General features: G+C 42.4%; 1 protein-coding gene across 6 annotated transcripts in view; it reads left to right on the top strand.

Annotated features, from left to right (window-relative positions):
* Nucleotides 1-22,769, top strand: part of USP28 (ubiquitin specific peptidase 28) — a 59,422-nt gene extending 36,653 nt beyond the window's left edge. For 4 of the 6 annotated variants that reach the window (XM_069948657.1, XM_069948653.1, XM_069948652.1 and 1 more), the window contains 10 exons: nt 1,195-1,374; nt 1,702-1,841; nt 3,466-3,627; nt 3,935-4,030; nt 12,823-13,001; nt 13,424-13,502; nt 13,814-13,893; nt 17,431-17,554; nt 19,418-19,613; nt 22,476-22,769. In XM_069948657.1, the coding sequence (XP_069804758.1) occupies nt 1,195-1,374; nt 1,702-1,841; nt 3,466-3,627; nt 3,935-4,030; nt 12,823-13,001; nt 13,424-13,502; nt 13,814-13,893; nt 17,431-17,554; nt 19,418-19,613; nt 22,476-22,651 (1,412 nt within the window). In that variant the 3' untranslated portion in view covers nt 22,652-22,769. The remainder of the gene's footprint in view (nt 1-1,194; nt 1,375-1,701; nt 1,842-3,465; nt 3,628-3,934; nt 4,031-12,822; nt 13,002-13,423; nt 13,503-13,813; nt 13,894-17,430; nt 17,555-19,417; nt 19,614-22,475) is intronic. The other 2 variants (XM_069948655.1, XM_069948656.1) reach the window with 2 other exon arrangements.
* The last annotated feature ends 4,615 nt before the right edge of the window (nt 22,770-27,384 follow it).

Raw genomic sequence — 27,384 nt, 5'->3', positions numbered from 1 at the left:
TGGGGCTTCATAACATAAAGTCCCCTCAAATCCACTTCGAATGTGAACTGGTCCCGTGCAAAATCAGATTTTAAAATTCTTGCGAAAATTTGGAAAAATGCTGCTAAAGTTTGAAGCTTTCCATTGTCTTAAAAAATTTAAGGCAAGTTTAATAAATGCCGCCAACATAAAGTAGACATAATGCTAATGCTATTTCATATCTAATTTATGTGGCATAACCATTTTCCTTGCAAGCAGAAAATTTCAAAGTTAGAAAAATGCAACTTTTCACAATTTTTCACGTTATTTTGGGTTTTTTCATAAAGATAGGCTACAAGTATCGACTCAAATTTACCAAAAATATATAGAGTATAACATGTCACGAGAAAACAATCTCAGAATCAGCCGGATAGGTAGAAGCATCCCGAAGTTATTAATGGGTAAAGTGACACAGGTCATATTCCTGAAATTTGGTCCGGTCCTTAAGGCCATTTTGAGCTCCGTCCTTAAGGGGTTAAAGTGAACCTGTCACCTTGAACAGTGTTGACAATGTTGCATAGCTCTTGAGAAAAGGATACTTATATTGCCTTTCATTTAGTTGTCAGTGACCGCAATATGCTAAATCCTGTTTAGCATATTGTATCAGCAGGTTAGAAGAATCTAAACTACACTGATCTGCCCCCACCCCTTAAGGGTATAAACCCACACACCGTATATGCAGCGTATTTACTGCTGCGATACGCAGCAAACTCGCAGCAAACTCGCAGCAAAATCGCAGCAGATTAGATTTAAATAACTGAACACAGCATCAAATCTGTACCAACAAATCTGCTGCGTATTTGTTGCATATCTGCTGCATATACGGTGTGTGGGTTTATACCCTAAAGGAATTTCAACCCAGCAGTTGGCACAGGGTGGATCAGTGCACTGAAGGTGGTAGTCCCGCCCCCAGGGCACCAAAACACCTAAATAGCATAGGTAATAAACTCCTACTATCATGAAAAGACACAGAGGATGAATGTAAGAAACTTGCCTTCATCTGCAGCACGCTCTAGGGACATAACAGCGGGCTAAATGCTTTTAACCTGCTGATAGTTTCCCTTTAAGACCTTTAATTTCCTGAGAAATCTCCATGTTCAGCCAACTTTCATCTGTTAATGGGCAGCTTAATGTAGGATGCTATTTTGATGATATTTCTTCCAACTGATTATACAGACCATGAAACAGGACAACTGGAGGATAAAATCAGCAGTCTTCCTCCGGCCCTGGCACACTTCATTATAGATGACAACCGAAGGTTTGATCACGATGTGGAGGAATGGGAGGAGGCCCACTCCTGCAAGATCCCACAGAGAGAGCCTGTGGTGACCTCGGAAGAGGAGGGCTTGTGTGATGGTAAGTATTGCCTCCTTAGATGTTCCTACTAGAATGACAGTAGGTAGGGACTGTATTTTTATTGGAACATTATTTTCTAAGACTATTTCAGAATAAATCTCCATATATCATGTAATTGTCTCTTAATGGTCAGCTGTTCATATAGTGCAAAAACAAAGGAAAATGTACCTAGTAGGGTGGTGTGAACTATGGGTGTAGCTAGCTTGGCTTCACTAGTAAACCTGTCATTCAGATCCTTTTGTTTCCAGATGTTCTGCACATCTTATCCAGTAGTCTCCACTAGTCTCTTCGGTCTTAGTTTATAGTCTATTTTCACCAACCTTGTAGGCACAGCCCTGTGTTGTGGGGACTTCAATAGATCCTTGTCATCAGAACATGCCATGATCACCAAAGAACAGACTGCTCTTGCCATTACCAAAACTGCTGAGTCCTATGAGAAAAATGGAGTGGAGGCTGCACTAGAAGAGGTAAAAGTTGGTCAATTACAAGTATAGTAGTCCAGATGTTACTAGCTACCTGTGCCTTGTCTGGTGTATTCACTGTCACTACTGACATACTTTGAATGCTGTCCATTAGTTTTTAATAAATAGAACCCATTCATTTACTAGGTGAATCTTTGTTGCTCCCATGTGGTGGGTGGGTTGTCAGCATGCAGGTGAGTTTGGTACAGTAGTACCGCCTATGTTACACTGATAGGGGCTTGCTTGGAAGACCTTGGTCTTTCCCTATAGAGTTCTATAGCTACCTCCATCACCTTGTAAAATATTAAATTATAAAGTAAAGTTTGGGAAAGACAACATGCCAGTAGCCTGCAAATAAAATGGTTGTAGCCTGTTTAATGGGGTTTTCTGGGCCAGTGTGATTATTGGCCTAGTCGTAGACCATAGATTCAACAAAGTGCCAAAACTGTGTAGTGTTGGCACCAGGTTACTGAGGCTCCGCTCTCATTCATGAATGTACAAATAAAGTGCGGGGGGTGAACTGCTGATTGGCGCCCCCGTCAGTCAGTGGTTAATGGTCTCTCCTGAGGATGAGCCATCCACCATGTTAGCTTGAAAACCCTTTAAGGGCAGAGCCAACTCAGAAACTTATACTCTGTTAGGGTGGGTTCATACTGAGGAATTCTCGCGGGTAATGTCCGCGGACTTCCGCTGTCTGTCCGCGCGCCTTTCCGCCGGCTCCATAGACACCGTTCTATGGGCCTGCGTATCCCGCTATCCGCCGAAAGAAGTGCGGATAGCGGAATACGCCGGCCCATAGAATGGTGTCTATGGAGCCGGTGCTCCATAGGTGCGCGGACAGACAGCGGAACAACGCGGACATTACACGTGAGAATTCCTCAGTATAAACCCACCCTTACAGCACAGGTCCCAAAGCTTTTGTTCCTTGTGAGCCAGGTTTATCTTTGTTTGTTGCTGGGGCCTCCTTCTGTTCAGACAATGGAGGAAATATACATTATTTATAATAAGACAAGAAATACTAAATTTGCAAATACTGCTAATAAGTATGTCAGTATTATGCCATTCCACTTGGTACTTATCTTAGGGTCTGACTGCAGTAATGCCACTTGCCAGTGCGTTTTGCACCCGGGGCTGCCTTGGTCAGCCACATAGGGGCCTGAGCTACTAGTTGGGTGTGGAAATATTGGGTTGTTGGGTAGTTATGGTATAGTGGAAATGTTACAGCCAACAGTACCAAACAATTCTGGATATTCTGCATTCACCTTCCCTGTCATCTGTTCTCTGTATCTCTTATTAAATAGAGATCATTTACTAAGCTCATTTACTAAGTGAGTAGGTAGCAGGTGGGTGGGTCTGGGACATTAGTACTACCTATGGCTGTATCCATGTTCTCCAGGACTCCCTAGATCTGTCGTCAGAATAGGGCCTTTACTTTTATTATTATTATTAGTATTCAAAGGGTTCGTACAAACCTGTGCATGCTTGAGATTCGTTCCCCTCTAGTCCTGGATAACCTGCATTCCCCTTCCCCTGTCATCTGTTCTTGTTGTCTTTCTGTGCTGTTCCTCTATTCTGTTGACTATCCTTCCTACCCATCCTTTTTTTACACTTTCCCTTTCCGCTGTCATAGCCGACAAATCCCGAGCCAGAGGAGGCCAGTCCGCCCGAACCCGTCCTCTCTAATCAAACAGGGGAGAAGGAGCAGCAGCCCAGCTCCCAGCTTTCCGAAGTGGAGATCCCCACTGTGGGAAAGATACTTGTTAGATCGGATGCTGATGGATATAATGAGGAGGTACAGAGCATGAGAGCTCAACTCTATTCATTTGTCACACAGTAGGGTCAGCTTTTTAACACATGACTGCTTGGCACATACATTTTGTAATGGGTAATGATGATACTTATTTCAATTACAATCCTTGTCTTCGGTGCAGTGTTGCCTGAGACTATAACACATTGTTAATTCAGCAACATAAGCTGCTGGTTTGGGATACTAACACTGCAGTAACTATTCCTGTGTTCTCTAATGGCTTCCTTACATTTTCATCCTTCACATCCTGATATCTCTTTATTTTCTCCTTTTTATTTGTCTGTGGTGCTAGACTATGCTGAACCCTGCCATGCAAGGTGTCATCCTGGCCATACTTAAAGCACGCCAGGTTTTTGATCGTGATGGGCCTGAAGCAGGGCTTGTTAAGGTATCCTAAGGTTTGCTGTGTGCTAACAAGCTGGGAGCTCACGTTGTGGACACAATAATACTTTGCCGTGAATACTAATGTGTGCTGCTATCGATATGAGCTGATGTAAACTAACCAGAACAAGTGGTTTTTATTAGTGTTGAATATGCTAAAATACTGTGGAGACACCAACATGTGTTTCTCAACGTCAGTGAGCTAGCCAGACCTTCCTCTGGGAAGGAACAACCAAACCAAGGAATGTCTCCAGTCAAGGAAACCACCCAAGCAAGGTATCCATCCACAGACAGCTGTTTCGGGGTGTTTGCCACTCATCAGTTTGGAGTAGGATTCTGGTTAGGGGAAGCAATGCCTTGTAAGTGCATGCAAAAGGACGCTGGTTGACCTCAGGGAGATAAACCAAAACACCGCAGAGACACCAACATATGTCTCAACGTCAGTGTATCTAGGACATTTTCTCGAAATAGCTGTCTGGATGGATACCTTGCTTGGGTGGTTTCCTTGACTGGAGACATTCCTTGGCTTAGTTGTCCCTTCCTGGTTGAAGGTCTGGCCAGCTCAGTGACGTTGAGAAACACGTGATGGTGTCTCCACAGTATTTTTGTATGTTTGATTTCCCAGGGGGCAATGTCCTAGATACACTGACGTCGAGACATGTGATGGTGTCTCTGCGGTGGTTTGGTTAATCTCCCTGAGGTCAACCAGCGTCCGTTTTTATTAGTGTTGTGATGGGATTCATCTTAGTGTTGTGTCTGTGGTTCACCTTGTGCATGGGAAAAGTGAAGCAGTTGCATATGGCAGCCCATCAGGTTATTGAAGGGGAAGTCTGATCGGTTGTTAATGGCGACTACTTCTTGCTAAATCTCCCCTGAACCTGAACACTTGTCCAGTTGGGAACCAAGCAGTGGTGACCGCCCCGTGAACAGTCTTGGTACTGCTCAATAAAGCATCTGTTGAACAGCAACATCACACAGATGATGATTTTGGAAGACCCCATAGGTTCTTTTTAACATAAGTGTTGTGAGCTTTCCCCAGTATACGGAAACAAACCAAAAAATGTGAACCAGACCTTATATAAACTTGCACATTCACCTATTGTGAAGTCTAAACTTTTGAGAACTGGAATGATAGTCAGTAGTTTAGCCTGAATCCATTGCGGCTGGTGTAAGGTATGCTTGGGTGGACATCATTGGATGCTGTAGATTATTGATCTGCATAAAACAAACACCAGGCATTCAGACATAAAGCTGCGATTGTGCTGGCATAGAACAATGTGTTGGCTGTGTTTAAGACAGAAAGGTTTTCTCATTCTCTATAACACAGTGGTAGCACCAGTCTTTTTTTTCTGTGCTCCAGGACATTTCCCTCATTGAATTAGCATATTTGGCCTATCATGTTCTAGATGTGCCAGCTGAGCGATGAGCGCAGATTAAAGCGGGGAGAACGCAAAAACATAAACTATTGACTTGCCAAAATACTAAGTTAATAGTGAATAGCATTGAGACGCTGCAGATTTTGGCCTTGACCAGCCTAAACTATATGGGCCCTTTTTATTAGTTATTACATTAGTAAACCACTTGTACACAGGTCATTGCTGTATTGCTCTTATGATAAAAATAGTGCATTTTTAGTGTGTGATCTTGGTTGTGCTAAAATCAATTGAACGCCATTTCAGTACAAAACCTTCACCCATGCTGTTACCTGCCGAAGACAAATAGCCACATCCGTTACATAGAGAGATCAGAATTGGCTATGATGGGTATTTGGTGGCCTATTACATACAATCTCTATAGATGCTTAAGAGGAAAAAAGCTTTAAGTGTCGCTGTCATTTTGTTTTGTTTTTTGCAGAAATCAATAGCACAGGCAATTTTAAGAAACTATGTATTTGGGTTTATTAGGCAAATATGCCATTATCTGCATTCAAAAACACTTTCCTCATGCCCTCCCTCCTCTCTCTCTCTTTCACTGCTCATTATCAGGAAATCTTGACTCTTACATCAGTCAGGCCCTGTCTGCTCTATGGAGAGGGGAGGAGGGAGATTAGGATTGCACAGCGGGACCTGTGTGAAAGCTGGGATTTAGAGGTCAGAGAGGTCAGTGCTGAATTCAGAGGAGAGAGCCTGGCGATGTAGCTGTAAATTAACTCTTTGTTGTCCTGTTTTGGTGCCTCATCTCCCTCCTCCCCTCCATAGTGAACCATGAAGACGGGGGGAGAGCTTCAAACTGCTTTTTCATGATAAAAGTGCATTTTTCGCCTAATAAACCCAATTACAAAGTTTCTTAAAATCGCCTGTACTATTGATTTCTGCAAAGAAAAATTTAAACGACAGTTAAACTTTAACCTCTTAGGGACATATGATGTACCCGTATGTCATATGTCCCCAGGAGGTGTTCAGAACGGGGGCGATCTGAACCGCCGCAAACCTGGGTGCTGCGTGTAGTCAAAGTTGACAGCTGCCTCCAATTACCGGATGCAGACGTTCCCTGGTGTCTAGTGGGGGAGATCGCTCCTCCGGGATGTTTCTTTTTTTTAGATTTAAGTAATTTACACATTTTATTTTTCTGACACCAGTTGATTTAAAAAAATGTTTTCTTTTCCCTGGAGCACCACTTTAATAAAGCTTAGAATAAAACAAAATATGCATGGCTCTATGGTTTAATAGTAAAAAGAGATGGAGATGACCTATTCCCTTTACTTTGTGTATGTGCACCAGTCAGTAGCTGTGTGGCTCTATTGTATGGTAACATATAGCGCTGTCCATTTTTAAGAGGATTGTTTGACTTATGTCCATGTTTCGTGCACTGAACTTTATAACACCCCCTGGGCATTTGAGCCTTCTTTACCTTAAAGGGGTTATCCAGCGCTACAAAACATGGCCACTTTCCCTCTACTGTTGTCTCCAGTTTGGGTGGGGCTTTGAAACTCCGTTCCATTGAAGTAAATGGAGCTTAATTGCAAACCGCACCTGAACTGGAGACAACAGTAGGGGGAAAAGTGGCCATGTTTTTGTAGCGCTGGATAACCCCTTTAAAGGGGTTATCCAGTGCTACAAAAACATGGCCACTTGCTTCCAGAGATCGCACCACTACACTTGTCTACAGGTTGGGTGGGGTTTTATAACTCGATTCCATTGAAGTGAATGGAGCTTAATTGCAAACTGCACCTGAACTGGAGACAAGTGGTGCTGTCTCTGAAAGAAAGCAGCCATGGTTTTGTTTTGCTGAATAACTCCTTTAACCTCTTAAGGACATAGGACGTACCGGTACGTCCTATGTCCTCATTAGCACTTCAAAGCGGGGCCGCGCGGCGGCCCCGCTTTGAAGTGCCGCGATCCCGGGTGCCGCGTGTAGCCCGGGACCGCCGCTATTAGCGGGCACGGTCCGATCGCCGTGCCCGCTAATTAGCTAATCGGAGGCAGCTGTCAAAGTTGACAGCTGCCTCCGATTACCGGAGGCAACGTTTCCCTGGTGTCTAGTGGGGGAGATCGCTCCTCCGGGACCTTGTCCCGGAGGAGCGATCTCCGTTACTGATGCCGGCCGGGGACGCGTCCAAGATGGCGCCGTCCTCGGCTCGGCACTCGTTTGTTTCCGGCTGCAGCAGCCGAAAGCAAACGAGTGCCGATCTCATGGATCTCTGCAGCATATCTATGCTGCAGAGATCTCTATGAGAGATCAAAGTGTATATACTAGAAGTCCCCCAGGGGGGCTTCTAGTATATGTGTAAAAAAAAAAAAAAACGTGTTGTTAATAGTAAAAATCCCCCTCCCCTAATAAAAGTCTGAATCACCCCCCTTTCCCCAGGTTTTAAATAAAAGTAAACAAATAAATAAATAAACATGTTTGGTATCGCCGCGTGCGTAATCGCCCGAACTATTAATTAATCACATTCCTGATCTCGTACGGTAAACGGCGTCAGCGCAAAAAAAATCCCAAAGTGCAAAATTGCGCATTTTTGGTCGCATCAAATCCAGAAAAAATGTAATAAAAAGCGATCAAAAAGTCGTATATGCGCAATCAAGGTACCGATAGAAAGATCACATCATGGCGCAAAAAATGACACCTCGCACAGCCCCATAGACCAAAGGATAAAAGCGCTATAAGCCTGGGAATGGAGCGATTTTAAGGAATGTATATTGGTTAACAACGGTTTGAATTTTTTACAAGCCATCAGATACAATATAAGTTATACATGTTACATATCGTTTTAATCGTAACGACTTGAGGAACATGCATAACAAGTCAGTTTTACCCCAGGGCGAATGGCGTAAAAACACATTTCCCCCAAATAAAAGAAATGCGTTTTTTTTTTCAATTTCACCACACTTTGAATTTTTTTCTGGTTTCGCAGTGTACTTTATGCAAAAATTCAGCCTGTAATTTGCAAAGTACAATTAGTGACGCAAGAAATAAGGGGTCATGTGGGTTTCTAGGTGGAAAAATGCAAGTGCTATGACCTTTTAAACACAAGGAGGAAAAACCGAAAACGTAAAAACGAAAATGGGCCATGTCCTTAAAGGGTTAAACTGTTTCAGAGCTCACGGCATCCTCATGAATGAGGAGGCTGGGAATTCTGAGGTCCATTCCATAGCACAGAATGTGTGAATGACCCCTTATATCTCCGATCCAGAAAAGACTATGGAGATTATAAAGATTTGCCTGGCATCCTAATCTCTCTCTATCCATGTGGTTATTTAGCCTGTTTTTTTCTGTTGAGAGATCCATTTCAATCATCAGGAAAAAAAAAAAAAAAAAAACCTAGGCGACACATCCCCTTTAAAGGAGAAGTCCGGCCAAAATTAATTTTTTATATGTTATTACTTATGGAAAGTTATACAATTTTCTAATGTACATTAATTATGGGAAATGCTCATATACTGCTATTTCCCTTAATTTAGTGTATCAGGAAGTGTTAGAATTCTCTCAAAAGCAGTGACGTCACGACGAATGGTGTAATTCCTATGGAGTATCCAGCAGGGGGGCGCACTATATATAGAAGTCAATGAGTACCGTTGACTTCTATATATAGTGCGCCCCTGCTGGACACTCCATTGGAATTACAATGGATGTGTGTATGTAATGTAATGTTATGCACTGTACTTTGCGATTGAATACATTTATGCAATACTTTGGGGAGCAAGTGTCCTTGCTCCCCAAAGTATCCCATAAATGTATTCAATAAATACATTTGCAGGGCACCGAGCAGGGAGGGAGAGAAGTGCCATCTACCTCCTCCCTCCCTCCCTGCTCGGTGCTGGGCACATATACAAAGTACTACTCCCCCATTATCTGCAGATAATGGGGGAGTAGTACCTGTGCTATCTATCGACGCCCGTGCCGCCGCTCATAGAAGTGCCGCCCGCTCCGCCGCCGCTCATAGAAGTGCCGCCCGCTCCGCCGCCGCTCATAGAAGTGCCGCCCGCTCCGCCGCCGCTCATAGAAGTGCCGCCCGCTCCGCCGCCGCTCATAGAAGTGCCGCCCGCTCCGCCGCCGCTCATAGAAGTGCCGCCCGCTCCGCCGCCGCTCATAGAAGTGCCGCCCGCTCCGCCGCCGCTCATAGAAGTGCCGCCCGCTCCGCCGCCGCTCACAGAAGTGCCCCCCCCCTCCTCCTCCCCTCTCCCTCCTCCTCCCGGTTTCAAACACTATGGCCCCGCTGACTCCCCGCCGCTGACTCCCCACCGCCCACGACGCTCCTCACACTATCCGGCCGGCCGCCGCTCTCTGCTCCTGCAGGCGGGTGGGTGAGGGCTGACGCAGCCGGCCTGCAGGAGCAGAGAGCGGCGGCCGGCCGGATAGTGTGAGGAGCGGCGCGGGCTGCGGGGAGTCAGCGGGGCCATAGTGTTTGAAACCGGGAGGAGGAGGGGGCACTTCTGTGAGCCGCGGCGGAGCGGGCGGCACTTCTATGAGCGGCGGCGGAGCGGGCGGCGATAGATATCACAGGTACTACTCCCCCATTGTCTGCATATAATGGGGGAGTAGTACTTTGTATATGTTCCCAGCCCCGAGCAGGGAGGGGGGAGGTAGATGGCACTTCTCTCCATCCCTGCTCGGTGCTAAGCAAATGTATTTATTGATTACATTTATGGGATACTTTAGGGAGCAAGGACACTTGCTCCCCAAAGTATTCCATAAATGTATTCAATCGCAAAGTACAGTGCATAACATTACATTACATACACACATCCATTGTAATTCCAATGGAGTGTCCAGCAGGGGCGCACTATATATAGAAGTCAACGGTACTCATTGACTTCTATATTTAGAGTGCTCCCTGCTGGACACTCCATAGGAATTACACCACTCGTCGTGACGTCAATGCTTTTGAGAGAATTCTAACACTTCCTGATACACTAAATTAAGGGAAATAGCAGTATATGAGCATTTCCCATAATTAATGTACATTAGAAAATTGTATAACTTTCCATAAGTAATAACATATAAAAAAATAAATTTTGGCCGGACTTCTCCTTTAAGGAAATGTTCCTGCTTAGTTGCCTTGGGCAGATGACTGTACTCATGATACTTGTATGTTTTGTACTAAGAGAAGCACCAGAATAAAGCAAGCAAAACCTTTGGCCAAGCCAGTGAGGTTGCTGATACAAATGATACACATTACAATGTAAGATTGCTTTAATAGATTTCACTTTGTTGTAAATCAGTCTTTCCCTCTAAGTTCTTGTACAGATGCAAACAAACCTTGAATATCTTTCCTCCAGCTGAGCGGCAATTGGACTCTACCTAGATGTCAGGGGGCTTGGGGGGTGCAGTCTGTAAGTTTCTCGGCTTCTATAGGGTGGTAGAAAAGTATGGTTTTGTAGCCTGGCACATGTGTGGGCTTCATGCCACCTTTAAGCGATTACATTTGCTTGGAATTTTTAGCTGCTCTTGTTCTGTGAAAAGCACTGTCAGCGCCACTATTGTTCCATCTGCAAAAACATGCAAATTTGTTTTGGAGCTTGTGGAACATCTATTTTTGTCACCACATGCATATGCAGAGAGCCGCTTGGGTTCCAACAAGATAATTTTAGGCTGTACCATGCAGAATCATCCTGCGCTTGACGTAAATTGGTTTTCAGTGCTGAAAAGGTAGCAGATGATGTCTGAAGCTTTTTCAAAGAAGCTTTCACTTTGAGGTTCAAAATCCGTTTTCAAACAGACATATTCATTCCCGGCTCCCGGTAATTAAGTAGCTACACCTCGAAGCTAAAGACACTGAAGTGTGCCGTCCGCGGATCATGTGCCGCCCGCTGCACATCTTCTATTAATGCGTCACTCCGTCATCTGCGGACAGCAGGGAAGGGAAATTGATGAAATCCATTGTGGGATTAGAGGCTGTTTAGTTACTGATATTCTTCATGAAAGGTTTGACTGTACCATCTGACTGTCCATTGTAATCCTGCCGGCTTTCATTGTTTATACCCTGTATTAATGTACTAGAATACAAAGAAGCACTAAACACCCGGCCTTTAAGTGTAGTTCTCCATTGATTTATTAAAGAGCACCTACTTTTTGTTGCAGCCCGGCCACTGTATGAATTTCCGGTGGAGGAGGAATGAGACATTGTAATGAATGGGGATTAAACAATGTTCGGATTAGTGGAAGTAAAGAATTGTATCTCTTCCTAGAACGGTAGAATATATAGACCACTAGGTGGTAACCATCTTATTGTCAATGCGACACATGCTTACACGCTGACAACCATGTTGACGAGGAGAATGGTGACACCCAGTTGTCAGTTTATTCATACATTGCCAGGAGGTATACTAGAGGTACAATGCAGCGTTCTAAACTCTATTGTTTTATGGGAAACTTGAGTAGGTACTAAAACACACATGCTTAAACTGAAGGGCTCTATAGGATGTTCACTTTATATGTGTGGCTTACATGGTACCACATTGGAGTTGGGGGGGGGGGGGGAGGGTCATGAGTAATTTGCATTTATCCTTGTCATATGTTCATGTAGTAGACAGGGTGCTGAGGATGAAGGATTTTCTTACCTTGATCCTTAGTGCTGTTTTTGGGATATTTGTAGGTTATTTTATATGCTAATGAGGAGTGTTGGTGCACTAGGGGTGGGGCTACCACAATCGGTGCACTGTTCAGCACCGGGCAGCCCTCCCCTCCTAACAAATATTATCAGAGCAGAGTGCCGCCCCAATATTCATTAGAAGGGGCAGGTCAGCCCGGCCAGGGTGGTTCAGTAGGCTGAGCTCAGTACTCCTCATTAGCATATGAAATAACCTACAAATATCCGAAAACAAGGCCAAGGATCAAGGTAAGAAAATTAGCTTCATCCTCAGCACTCCATGTGCTATAGGGACATAGCCGGTTGGATACTTTTTAACATGACATCTCATTCTTTATGTGTAATTGTGGCCAGACACTGGCTACAGCGGCAACCTTACATTTGTTAAATTGTTACATCCTGCCAAGCCTCCGTGCCACGTGTCTGCCAATAGTTCAGTGGCCATTCTGCTTTGAGCTGAACCGCTGGGTAATATGAGACTAATCCCATGTAGTGTATCTCTGGCAACAAGATTGTCAGGCATGACACTGCAGTTTGTAACTTTTTTTTTTACTTCCTGAATGACTATTCGACCTAGCGATGGTGGGGATGTAATGGTGTCACTCATGTCTTTATTGAACTTCTACAAATACAACAATTCTAAACTAAGTAATAGTAAACATACATACATAGTATGCAGCTTGGTAAATCTGGAATTGGTGGGACATCCCTTATCTTCACTTTTCGTGTTCATATAATAAGCCTCCTTTAACATGTTGACTTGTCTATAGGCATTCCGAGAGGAGTACTCCCGTCTCTACCTGCTTTCTAAGGAGCAGCCGTCCCAGTCCAACGACCCTCGCTTGCAGCATGTGTTGATCTATTTCTTCCAGAACAAAGCCCCTGAACGTGTAATAGAAAGAACATTATTGGAGCAATTTGCGGATAAAAATCTGAGCTATGATGAACGGTGAGGAACAAGGGTTAAAATTTAACTTAAGGTTTTTTTTTCCAGTTTTGTCAACTCATAAGCTGACATTTAGGCTAAAGTATAAGGTCCACCAAGTAGTGTTCACCTCTTATAGGGCTCTTGTGCTTCCATTTCATTTTTTGTCTATTAGACATGACCTATCTAGTGGTCAGCCGTAGAAAGTAATGTGAAGCTATAGTACATGCAGAATCTAAGGACCTAAAGTTCCATTGTAATAAGACTCCTGACAGAATCCCTCTCACCAGATATTGCATAGTAATGCCAGAGGATGTTCTGTGGGTTGACAGATTATTACCAATGTATAGTACCAGAAACGGCAGTATATACAATATTTGGGCCTTGTGTTATACAGCCATAACTGTACATAGCTGCATCTTTAGTATTTTGTCCTTTTTTTCCAGATCAATAAGTATTATGAAGGTGGCTCGAGCAAAACTGAAGGAGATCGGGCCAAATGACATGGATATGAAGGAATATCAGGTTACGTTTTTATGTTCTAGTAACTAATTCAGGTCTTGGGGTATATTGGTCCTTTAGGGCTAGACACTGTTTAGGTTTGTTTTTTACTTGTTAGGCTATTTTTGTTTTGTATTTTTCTTGACAAATATATATAATTTTTTTCCTTTGAATGCATAATTTTTGATTATTTTTAAAGCATGTACATTAAAAAACGTTAAAAAGATAATAAGTTGGATTTAGAAACGCTCAATTTCTAATGGTTTTGCGTAATATATAAATTAAATGTGTTTTTTTTTTTTTTTTTTTTTGTTTTGTTTTTTTTTTGTGTATAGAAGTGGCATGAGGATTACAGTCAGTTTCGCAAGGTGTCTGTTTACCTTCTGACTGGGCTGGAGTTGTACCAGAATGGAAAGTAAGTGACCTCTTGTTGGCTATTTTGTGTAGCGGAAAATCCTAGCATTTTCCACAGCAGCAAATAGTGTGCATTTTGACACTGCGTACAGGGGCTCATGTTTGTGCCTGGACCCCCTGCCTCCGTACAGTCGTAAGCAGCAATGCACATGATTCTTGTTCAATTAGCATTTTTTCTTTGCACAGTCTTTTATCACAAGAACAAATGCATCTAGTGCATTCTTTTTTTTTTCTATATAAAAATTTTGTATTTGACTGGCATCTTATTGTACCTGACCTGTAAGCTTAAAAAATGAGAGGCAGAGCATCTTCTGCTCTGGATTAGAGAGTTATTGCAATCATCTGAATTGGCACCATGTAGAACTATACATTTTTTCAGGGCCGAACAGAGCATTCCTTTGTGGACCATGTCAGATAATCAAGGGCTTCTTTAGCTGGACCAATGGTGACCACTTAGCCGGCTTCAGTATATTTGCAGGTTGTTATGAGTAAACAGATTTTTAAGTGTCGCTGTCGTTTCATTTTTTTTTTTTTTTTTTTTTTTTTTTTTTTTCAGAGATCAATAGTCCAGGCAATTTTAAGAAACTTTGTAATTGGGTTTATTAGGCAAATATGCCATTATCTGCATTCAAAAAGACTTTCCTCAGGTTCCCCCCTTTCTCTCTCTCATCCACTGCTCACTAATCTGAAATCTTTTACAGAGTCGGGCTTTGTCTGTTCTATAGAGAGGGGAGGGGGGAGGAGGGAGATTAGTCAACAGCAGAGAACAAAGGATTACACAGCGGGAGCTGTGTGAAAGCCTGTATCCAGAGGTCAGAGAGGTCAGTGCTGACTGTTAGAGGAGATAGCTAGTAATGTAGCTGTAAATTAACTTTGTTGTCCTGTTTTGATGCCTCATCTCCCTCAACCCCTCTCCTCTCCATAGGAGAACAATGAAGACGGGGGAGAGCGTCAAACTGTCAAACCCAATTACAAAGTTTTTTAAAATCGCCTGTACTATTGATTTCTGCAAAAAAAAAAAAATGTAAACGTCAGTAGCACTTTAAGAAATTGGAGGTGCTTGAAATATTTGGTTCTATGTAACAAATTTTGCTTTAAAAATCTACAACTCTTCGATTGTATACAAATTACTCTCTTTAAAATGCGGCTCCTGTGTTCCTCTCAGCAGATGCTGTCCTAAATGCAGCCTGCTGGCCAAACCATGAGTCTTTGTGGTGATCCCCGGTGGCTTCTTTATGACCCCACCAGCTTTGATTGATCAATCTCTTCCTGTTTGGGTATAATGAGAGATCTATCCATCAAAGCCAACAGGGTAGGCAGAAACACTGGGGTCCCCCCCGAAAAAGAAATGTGAACATACAGAGTACTGCACACTAGTATTATGTGCTGTCTGAATGGTTGCCACCATTCTTCTATTGCTTCTAGTAGTTTTTCATGCCACACTGCACAATAACACTTGTGTCTAGCCTCAGATTATAATACCCGGTGATTGGTGCAAGCAAAAAAAAAAATCAGCCTGTAAGAAAGCAAAAACAGGAGGCGGTCGACTACTAGAAGAGGATTTGTGAATGAGTTACTTAACCGTTGTTTGCAGGGCCTTGTTCATGCGTATCTCTTAGAATTCAGACATGAGGAGATGGCTGTGTTCTACTAAGCAACATTTGCAGGTAGTAGGACACACTGTGACAGTCTAATAAACCAAGGCTAAATCTTGTGTCATTTAAAAAAAAAAAAACTCTTCACATGTAACAGAGAAGTCAAATGTTTTGGTCAGTTGTGGCCTTGGGTGTTCAGACCTGCCAATTGTTATTACTACTATAGCTGGGAGAAGAGCTTGGCTGAGCACTTCTCTCCCCATCTCACTGCAGGAGATGTCCCAATTCTCATTGCTCAGTGCTTTTATTTAGGGAGTCTATCACAAGGCTTGGTAAGTGTGCAGCCAGAGATACACAAACAATCGATAGATCAATTGTAAGACCCCTGTCAGCCGTCGGCCGCATTACACATGGAGATGTGCACCTGATGATCAAGCATATCACCGTTAAGCGACTGGCCACCAATCAGCTCTTTGTTGCTGGCTTCAAAGGGTGATGTTGGCCTGTAAAAAAAAAAAAAAAAAAAAATGTACTGTAAAAACATGCAGTGAGCCAAGAAAAGAAACCCTCAGCTATGCGCTTCTCCCAGCTAGTTCTAGAGTTCATGGGGAGTCTGAACACCCAGACCAATGAAAACTTATCACATGTCTAGGACTTTAATCTTTACACAGTAGGACTCTAACCTCTTTTCCTCCCTCATTTCCCCAACTCCCCCTCTTTCTCTCTCCCCCCTCCTAACTTTTAGTTTTTTTTGTTACGGTATATATCACTTGTTATCATTATCTTATCATTTGACTGTTATCTATCCTTTGTACAGGGTTACTGTTATACTCCCCCCTGCATAGGGCTTTTCTGTTTCAGTTTGCTGCGTATTTTTACGTTTTCTATCTTTAAAGGGAACCTTTCACTCTGGGAAAGCGGGCCGAACTCACCCCACCACTGGATAACCCCCCCCCCCATAGTTACCACCTCCTGCTGGTCTGTTTGGGGGAAATTAGTGGGACTCCTCTGTGTGCTCATTATGCAAATAAGCAGAGATGAGTTTGATGCCCTTAGGAAATTTTTAGGCATCGGACTCATCTCAGAGGAGTGACAACGGGACTGGCAGGAGTGGGTAAGTATGGGGGGCTCTATGCAGGGTGGGGTGGGTTCAGTCAGCTACTGGCCATATGTATAACATTGATCTAAACATAGAAGATTAAAAAAAAATAAATAAATAAAGAGTACAGTAATACCTCGGTTTTCAAACGCTTTGGAACTCTAGTTGCTTGGTATTCGAACGAAAATTTACCCAGAAGTAGTGTTTGGAATTCGAACTTTGCTCGGTTTTTGAACGTTTTTGCGAGCGTGGATGGTGGGTTGTACCTGGCGAGTTAAGCAGTGGTGAGGCTTCACATACAGTACAGTGCTGTAGAAGACTGCTGGAGTGCATATACAGTGCAGTAGTAGTACAGGCAGTGCACCACCATCTCCCATACATTACAGTGCTTGGATGGGGGGGGGGGGGGACGCTATACAGTAAAGGATGGGTGAGGAGTTGGTGACTACTGTACTATAATTGCTGGTTCTGATGAACATTTCTTATGTTTAATGTCCTGTACAGTATAGTGCTGTTCTGTACTGTACTATAGTGATTATACTGAGCACTTATCAGTGTAATATATGAGTATTGTAGGTAATTATTGGTGGCTGCTGGAACCAATTAATCACATTTACATTATTTCCTATGGGAAGACACTGCTCGGTTTTCAAACTGTCTTCCGGAACCAATTAAGTTTGAGAACCGAGGTACCACTGTATATTTAAAAACTGCTTGAGATCACAACCCCTGTTGATTTCTTTAAAAAAAAACAAAGTTGTTGTTTTTTTAATGGCAGACACACTTGAAAAGCTACATACACTAGCTAGTTCAGAGCTTCAGTAATATCTCTCATTTTTGTCAGGTGTCAGGAAGCTCTTACATATCTGGTATATGCTTATCAAAGCAATAGCGCCCTCCTGAGCATAGGAGCAAACCGTGGAGTGGAAGAAAAACTGCTGGAGCTGTACAGAAGGAAGTGCCTCCTGGTAGGTATTCCTTATATTGCCTTTATGTACTCTCTCCTCTAAATTTAGACAGGCTCATTAAATGAGCACCGTTCCTTCCAAAAATGTTTGACATTCTGTAGCAAAACTTTGCTTTGTGGGATCTGGGTTTTTCTACCCCCATTGATTGCTAGAAGGAGCCAGAAGTAGTGTATTTAAGGGTAATTCTCCAGCTCTATCCGCAAGACTGAAATGAATTCCTATAGTATACACCAGGGGTGGCAAACTCAAGTACACAGTGGGCCAAAATTAAAAAATTGGTCAAATTCGCGGGCCAACCTTGATAATTATTGAAAAACGAATGCAGCGGTCCTGGCACTGTCAGCGGTGTGCATCTCCCAGCACTGTGCACTATGATAAATGACATGTTAAATTGCTATGATATGATTTCAACCACAACCCATGTAATAGCCAACCCAACCAAATTTGCCCCAGACCCCCAAGTGTCCAAAATAATAGCCAGCCCTCCCCAATAGTATCATATAGTAGCCAGCCCTCCCCAATAGTCGCTTATATAGTCTGGAAGAGCCTGATAAGGATTCTACCTTCAGAGATGTCCATATGCCCTAATAAGTGGCAAAAAAAACCTTAACAACACGTGTGAACAGGCTCGTACCCACTTCAGCACTGCATTCTACTGTATCTAATGCAAGTATAGATCTATATATGCACTGTAGGCTAATAAAATGTGTATATATTTTTATATCCTATGGTGTCTGTGATCTGTTTTAGCCCTAGGATAGGATCTGCCGTGCCCCTATTTAATCCTGTAGCATCTGCTGGGGCTGGATGGTGACCTCTGCTCTCTCATTCTAGGAATGAATGCGGTTTCTCCCATAGGCAGATGAAAGGGCTGTTTTATGTCACAATGAGAGGTGGGCTTCACTTGGGATGAGCGCCTTTGTTCACAGCATAGATTTCGCATACTCCTCCCTTCCTTAGACATCACCATTCTATACAACAATAAGGAAATGGACATTAGTTTTCCCTAAAAGTGACGGAAGCTTTGTTCATGTGTTGTGTATGACTGCAGTGATGGATGTGCTCTATGAAGTGCAATGACTGTGGATCCTCATAGCATTAGCGAACAAAGCGTATAATCTATAGGTGTGACATATCATGTTCTTGCTCTTTCCAGCCCAGTTTGTATTTTTGGCCATCCTTTCCCTAGAGTTCAGTGATCCTTGGTCCCTAACCACAGTTTACTATAGTGCAGAAACAACAATAAAAGGTTTAGATGCGTATTACTTCAGAATAATTAATGACAATATACATACAAAAGGCCAAAATTAATAAACTGTGTAAAGTGCTACAAAATAAGTTGGCCCCATACAGATGATAAAAACATTAGTGCTTCTCCAAAACAAATTGACTCTTTACTGCCACCTATAGGTATTGTATTTCCCTATCACTGACAAACTGGAGAAAACACATAACCTCAAGGCATGTCCTATACTTTTTGCAATGGAGGATTGCCTTAAGACTCCCAACTAGCTGATCTCTTCAAGGAGAATTCTACTGTCTGAATTCCGCTTGCATTCTGCTTGAATTCTGATCGAATTCCACTTGAATTCTAATCGAATTCCACTTGAATTCTGATCGAATTCCACTTGAATTCTGATCGAATTCCACTTGAATTCTGATCGAATTTCACTTGAATTCTGATCGAATTCCACTTGAATTCTGATCGCATTCTGCTCCTGTTCTGCCAGAGCAGAATAGAAGAGGAATTTCAAGCAGAAATCTTCAAGCAGATATTCCTCGTCTGTTGCTCAGTGTGCATGAGCCCTTAGAGAGAAGGTCTCTGACTAAAGTTTTGCTCACTATTTTATCCCTCTCTGAAAGGACTTGAATGATATGGCCGCCAGAATGTTTGAGAGCCGTGTAGAAGAGCAGATCTCGGAAGGAATCGGCATAATAAATGATCTGATCATCCCCTGCATGCATCTCATATTCCACCACAAGATCTCAGAGGAAGACGTAGCCGCTATTGAAGAAATGCGGAGTCGCTGGTGCTCATACCTTGGCCAAGATATAGATGGTGAGTCCCTTGTCGTCGTGTATTTGAAGGTCATTCTTCCAGAAGTAAGACTAGGTTCATGCTGCATTATTGCTCTCCGTTTAACGGATCCATATATCTTTTAAATGTCACATTTTAACATGCAAAAAACATGGTCAGCCACATTTTTGTGTATGCAGAAAAAAAAGATCCATTTTAAACCTTTTTTTTTATGTTATTTATTTTTTAAAATGTCTAAACAACATGGTTTCCACTTTTCTCATCGCCAAGTTGAAGTATTGATGTACACTCATCTGATAGGAGCTTGTAACTCATCATGGATGTGCCTTAACTTAAAAAACAAACAAACAATATTTGTCCATCATTGTCCTGTATAGGTGACGAGCACAAAGCACACATTGGCCCAAATATTCCTCCTCCCTTTATATTACCTGTCGCCATGAACACCCTAGGTTCATATTTGTGAACGGATCCGCTTCACCTGCTCTCAACCCCTACGCATTAGTATTCTTGGTTCTCAAAGGTCATTTAAGGGTTTGAATGACTGATGGGAGAATCTGTGTATGAGCGAAGCTCTGGAAGCTAGTAACGCTCTGTTATTCAGACCTAATAATGGTTGTGTGATGGGGAGACAGGCGATGTGTTTATCATCCCCTAATGTGCTTTTACATGCTTATGTAATGTGCCACTTGCAGTGCATTTATATTATTTACTTATTTTTTACTGTTGTCTCAAACATGAAATTTCTAACATACTAATAATGGTATAGTCTCTGCCTCCCGCTCCCTATAGGATTATAAGTGATCATGTTCTTGCCCTTACATAGCAGTGTAAGGTCTGACCTACACACACTAGCACGGTTATATTATGGGACCTGATAATATTCTGATGGCACGCTGAGATATTGTGTTACTTTGTATGATCTGCTTCCTTATTATTTGTTTGTATAACACATACACTGTGTAATATCTAGTGAGAGGCCAAAGGAGTCGGGGCATGTCACATAATTAAAGGGGTTATCCAGGGGTTAGAAAATAAAAGTAGCCACTTTCTTCACAGAACAGAACCACACCTGTCCTCATGTTGTGTATGGTGTTACAGCTGAACTCCATTCACTTTAGTGGAACAGAACTCCACAAGAATGAAAAAAAAAACATGTTTTTTTTTTCCTTTCCCTAATGCTGAATAACCAATAAATAATCAATCACACACCCGTCGGTCCTGGCACTAGGCATAAACCAGTGTATTCTCTTTGCCCAGAATGTATAGGCCTGTTGGTTTACAAAAACAACCTCTTTTTAAAAAAAAAAAAAAAAAAAAAAAAAGGGTGACCACATGACTGCTGCAGATCTGTCACTAACCCTTGACCCCCACTAAGGTAGGCCGCGTCTGGCCAGATATACTACTTAATGTCCTCCTTGTATGTTATCCTAAAATGTTGACGGGGCAGTCGGTCTTATAAAAACAGAAATACTGGGAGATTATCTGGTGATATGAGGTCTCGTACATGATCTATACTTTGCATGCTTAAAATCTAAGAAAGCAGCATCGGAATAAGGAGCCAGCGGAGACAAAACTTTGACCTTTGCTTATTTGACTTTCACGCAGCTTCATTCCCCTCCACCATCGCCCCCTTTTTCAGCTGCACGAGCGGTTGACGCAGTAATAACCCGTGTCACTTTTAACATCCCTGCATATTTATTGACTGACGGCCCCCACTCCTCTCTTCCTAAGGAAGATTAAAGCATAACGATTTCAGTTTATGGCACATTAGAATACACATTGTCCCTCCAAGCCCGTGCGAAGCGAGATTAATGGGCTGTCAGAAATCTGTCTCTGCCGGCAATGAATTCCAGACATAAGAGTCTCAGGCACGCTGGGTAGGATACAAATTAGCACTGAGCAGTACTTATTAGACAGTGAAGAATTCATATGTATTATTTTATTGTTGTGCTATGCCAGCCACATTCACAGCACCCCTACACAATGCACACAGGTGCACCTGCATCTTTATGGTCAAACACCACTATAAAATCACTTCTAATCTTTTAAGTAGGAATTTGTCGTGTACATTATCTCAGAAATACCTTGTCTGGTGACCCCGAACAAAGACGTAAATGGTCAGTCTTTCTGTAGAAACATTTTTTAAATTCTAATTTAATGTTATGCGGCGGTCTAGTCTGGGCCTAGAAGTTGACATTAGGTAAGTAATTTGGAGATGAGCGAACCAGGTTCGGGTTTGAGTCCATTCGAACCCGAACGTTCGGCATTTGATTAGCTGGGGCTGCTGAACTTGGATAAAGCTCTAAGGTTGTCTGGAAAACATGGATACAGCCAATGACTATATCCATGATTTCCACATAGCCTTAGGGCTTTATCCAACTTCAGCAGCCACCGCTAATCAAATGCCGAACGTTTGGGTTCGGATGGACTCGAGCATGCTCGAGGTTCGCTCATCTCTAGTAAGTATAGATCCCCACATTTCATTTAATGTGTCCACTGGCTGTACTGCAATCAGTGAGCAACCCATGTACAAGATGTAATAAATGCAAATTTATTGACTTAAAGGGGTATTCCGGGAAAAATAAACTTTTCCCCTATCCACAGGATCCTTTTATTTTAGTGAATCGAGTTGAGAGTTTGCTTACTTAGGGTTTGTGTCTCCAGAGTAATTGTGGCATCTATAGGAATTGGTGTGTACAGTTGTAACCTTATAAAAACACCGCCTGTGATCTGTGCAAATGAATGGGATAAGAAGGGATCACATGTTGCTTCATTGATATAAATGCACTGGTGTATGAATAATAAGACTTCATTGTTTTATAGTCATTTAGATTGGTGATAACTACTATAACTACGTCCGTTCTTTTCTTGGCGTGACAGATAATCTACAGCAGAAACTTGGGCAGTTCCTTCCGCGGCTTCTGGACTGTTCCAGCGACGTCATCGTGTTAAAGGAGCCACCAAAGATCCGGCCTCACTCCCCCTACGACCTGTGCAATCGCTTTACGGCCATCATGGAGTCTATAAACGGGTCTTCTACAGTGCAGGTGACTTAGGAAGAAAAGGAGCAGCCAAAGAACGAAACAAAACACTAAAAACTGACAAACAAGGTCACCGCCACCATAGTGCACTGGTCCTGTGTCTTACACAGAGCAGCCATAGGAAGAAGCCACTGATGCCACTGATCACCGACAGGGGCAGAGGAAGAGCTGAGAATGAATCAATGAACAAACACTGGACTGTACATATTGTCACAGCTGCCTGGAAGAAAAAATATTAATTCTCTATTCTGTGCATATGAATAAACCTGTTTAGTGCCACACTGGATTTGTAAGTGTTAGTGTCTAGGTACATTTCTGCACTTATTTCTATTATTTTTGCCATATACTGTGCATAAAGATGGCAGTGCTGTAGAATAGCATATCGACATCCATAGGAAGAGACTCAGGGGAGAAGATTTATTTATATGCTGTGTGCCTGTATAGGTGGTCCCTATAGACGTCTATAAGTATGGATGAGTAAACAGCCCTCCCTCTCCACCCCTAGCTCCTGCTATCAAGTACGCTCACTTTATTTGTGCCCCGTGGACTTGATATATGGACGTGAGTTGATATAGCCAAGACATAGCGACCCTGGAGGGCAAAGCCGTGGAGTTCTGGCTTTTCACAGATAAAGAAGAGCACACAGGCGAGTGCACCTTTCAGATTGCTTTGCTTTAAATAAATCCAACATCCATATCTCTTGCCAAGTAGCTGACAGAAGCTGACTGGGTAATCGAGAATTTTTAGCCTGTGGGTGTGGGTTTTTCTCAACAATCACACAAGCAGCTGCACAATTCCATTTCAGCAGGATAGAGCGGGTGGAAGGAAAGACTAGTGTAAGAAGCCAAACCCCATTGGGATCTGGCAACTAAGGGCTCTTGGCTCTCTTATTTTGGAAACTAAAAGAACAAGAGAATATCAGGGAAATTTTAAACTGGCGCCTGAACAATGTTCACCCATTACCGGGGGCAAAAAATAAAACCGGGGACTTTTTCTTTGCCTTTAATTGCTCCTTCCATTTCTGTTTTTAGAGACGTGGGTCCCTTTTTCCATAAAATATGTAAACCAGTATTGATTTGCCTAGCACATGAAGTATTGCCAATGTTGACACCAGCTGTGCCAAAACCGATTGTCGAATGTGCACGTGTGAGCTGTATACAACTCTTTCTCTGTTACTCCAGATACGGGTGACATTTTCTCTCGACTTTTGTGTGACATTTTTACAATTAGCAATAACTTCAGTCTTTTGGTAACTGTGTTTTATATGTGCAATAAAATATTTATGTTTTTATCTTTAGAGTGGTTTTAGTTATGTTTTGGTCTATTTCATATCTCTTGTGTCTCTCATTTAATTCCTATCTGTGTATTATGTAAAAGTTATTGTGACCTACCTGTATTCCCTGAGAAATGGAAGTATTAACCCTTTAAATTCAGATTTTGTATTAGTTGTGTTTTCAGCTTATAGAAAGGGCCTCAAGGTGGCCATACGTCTTCAATAACTGACTGCCAATAAGAAAGATAACTGGCTGCCGAAGGTCAGTTATCTCTCCTGTCCTCTCCCATCTCTTACCCTCTATCCTTCCCACCCAGAACAAAGGGGTCGGGTGGGGATTTTCAACAGACGGACGAATCGAGGGACAGGTTTGGCCGACTAAAGCATAAAGTATAAGATGTATGGAAACCTTTAAGGGGTACTCCAGCTAAAATTCTGAAAGTTATATAGACTTGGAATTTACTTCTATTTAAAAATCTCAACTCTTCCCATACTTATTAGCTGCTGTATGTCCTGCAGGAAGTGGTGTTTTCTTTTCAGTCTGACACAGTGCTCTCTGTTGCCACCTCTGTCCATGGCAGGAACTGTCCAAACAGGAGAGTTTTTCTATGGAGAAAACACCACTTCCTGTAGGAAGTAGAAGTCAATTACAAATCTATATAACTTTCCTAAACCAATTGATTTGAAAAAGATTTTTGCTGGAGTACCCCTTTAACACCTGAATGAGACATGAAAATAAGGATGCAGTGCTAAATATACTTTTTTTCCCCTTGTAGAGTATAGCGTCCAGTCTTTTGACACAGTAGTTGGCTAGGGTTCCCTTAGAGTCTGTGGGGGTTCCCCACTAATCATAATGTGATAACTTATGTGATACTCCATAACTTTAACCTGGAATGAGCAAGGTAAGGTAGGACATGTAATTTATGAGCAGAAGCTATCAGAGGTAATACAGTAGGTATCACCAGTGCATAGGGCCACGACATATGAATCACATAATCATTATTTTTTTACATGGATATATCGTTTAATTGTATACATTTCATGTTTCTTACCTGTTCGCCCTGTGTTTTTGTGGCACGTTATACGTGTACACATTTTTGCAGAATTAAAAAGCGCAGTATCCTACTTCTTTGGGATTTTTTTTTCCTTCTTACACTAAAAAAATAGTTTACCGTTACCATAGAATAGTGCAATGTGAATGTGTGCCACTTCATCTACTACACATAGGCAAGATATAGGCTGCACTCAGTTGTGTTGAGTGCTGTTTCTGCCGCCTAATATTTTCTCATTTTGCTTGTATATTTCTGCCATTTAGGATATATCGGTAAACTTTTTGCTCCTAAAGGAATTTACCATGATAAATGTTTTCTATTTTTTTTTTAACTTATTTTTCTATACATATATGTATAGTAAACAACGATGTACATTTGAAAGGGATTTTAAAAATTTGCAGCCTATCAATGACCCCAATGTCATGGACCCCTCTAAACAACTGGCAGGTAAGGAAACGGAGAGTCTCTTCACCATCAATTTTAAAAACCTGGGTAATATTGTAGTAATAGAATCCAGACAGTGACAACTTAATAAAGTATCATAACTGGTACCATTAAATACAGGGGAAGATGAATGGATCTTATGATCATCTGATCACTGGTTAGACAGTGTTACAATGCAAAGTAATAGTCAACTAATGCACTTGGGTATAGTTATCTTTTAACACCAAGACTATTAAAACAAAATTATTGTGCTAATTTTTACTATCTCGGTTTATTAGATAAATTCCTTCATTACGCCGCGTGTACGGCAATGACATTCGACACTTTAAATCAAAGGATATTTTCCTGGTAGCCGATATAAACTACAAGTTTTACTGTTCCATTGCAAACTAAGGTATTTTCAGTGATCTTCTCATGCCACCTAGTGGCGACAAATGAAGTTAGGGTAATGTAGCTAAGCTGGAGATGCTGAAGGAGAACTTTATTAGAAGTATTCTAGCAGACTTCTGTTTCCTGTATGCGACTCTTCCCTTAAATTATAAGTATTAAAAGTGAGAAGGTTAAACTGAGCTGCAAATTGTGGAGGACAGAGGTATATATTGCCCAATTGTCAATTTATGAAAGGGCCAGCAGCGCATGTCAACATTTCAGCCAGTGTCCAGCTACAAGGTGCATTTGGTCCCAATACTTTGCAAAGAGCTTCATTGTTTCCCTTCCATTTGACATTGACCCAGGTGCAGGCCACTATGACCACCAGCATTTGTAGAACTTGTCTACTATAACTGCCAGGAACTGAGTTCTAATGATGGCTAATTTCTTCACTGCCATGGTCGCACTTATTTACAGCACTCCACAAGGAAAGAAATCACCTTGTCATAGTTCTTCATAGGGGTTGTCCAGGCTTAGAAAAACATGGCTGCTTTCTTCCAAAAACAGCACCACTTTTGTTCTCAGTTTGGATGTGGTTTTGCAGCTCAGATCTATTGAAATGAATAGAGTTTTTTTTTTTTTTTTTTTTTTTACCCCACACAACCTGTGATAGGGGTGGTGCTGTTTCTAATCCTCAAAAAACCTCATTTAAGTTAACATTATAACATGTAATGAATAAAATGCTTATACTAGACTGGGCAGGGAATAAGGGCCCCATTACACGGAGTGATAATTGGCCGAATCAGGCTATTTATTGCTCCGCGTAATAGAGATCAGTTGATCATTTCTTTAGGTCGAGACCTAAAATTATCAGCCGCCGACCACGCATCTCTACGTGTAATAGTGATGAGAGGCCGGCACTGTTCATACATCACCTGTCTGCGCTCCCTGTCACCTCCTGCCTTCTGCTCTCTTCCTGGCACCACACACTGCAGCTTCTCTGAGCTGACAGGCCACTTAGCCAATCATTGGCTGGGACTGCCGTGGCCTGTTGGCTCAGAGAAGCTGCAGCGCGTGGTGCCAGGAAGAGAGCAGGAGGAGACCGGGACTGTAGACAGGTAATTTATGAACAGGACTGCACGAACATCGCTAAGTATGTCCGTGCAGCCCTTGCTAAACGATAATTAAGCTGTGTAATAGGCTCAGTAAACATGCGCCGATGTAGCAAATCTGCGCATTTTTACATTATTAATTAGGCCAGCATCGGCTCGTCTAATAGGACCCTAAGGGGCATTCACACGCTCTGTGATTTACGGACCCTAGGGAGCATGAAGCTGTATAGTGGAATAACAGACCACCCAGCATCATGTATCAATACTCGAGCTGGCAGTGTTTAAATCTTTGCGGGACTTCATTGACACAGCAGCGCGGCTGTTTCCCCTTGTCAATAGAAAGCAACGTGTTCACATTTACGACCATTTTAGTGCCTGGGTTCTTTCTTGAGCCAGATATATATACATTTGTGTCTAATTTTTTTTAAGCCTAGTGTTCTACTTTAAAGGGACTCTGTACCCACAATCTGACCCCCCAAACCACTTGTACCTTCGGAT

This window comes from Dendropsophus ebraccatus, chromosome 12, assembly GCF_027789765.1.
Source record: "Dendropsophus ebraccatus isolate aDenEbr1 chromosome 12, aDenEbr1.pat, whole genome shotgun sequence".
Taxonomy (NCBI): domain Eukaryota; kingdom Metazoa; phylum Chordata; class Amphibia; order Anura; family Hylidae; genus Dendropsophus; species Dendropsophus ebraccatus.
The sequence above is the reverse complement of the archived record's forward strand: the minus strand, read 5'-3'. Positions and strand labels throughout refer to the sequence as shown.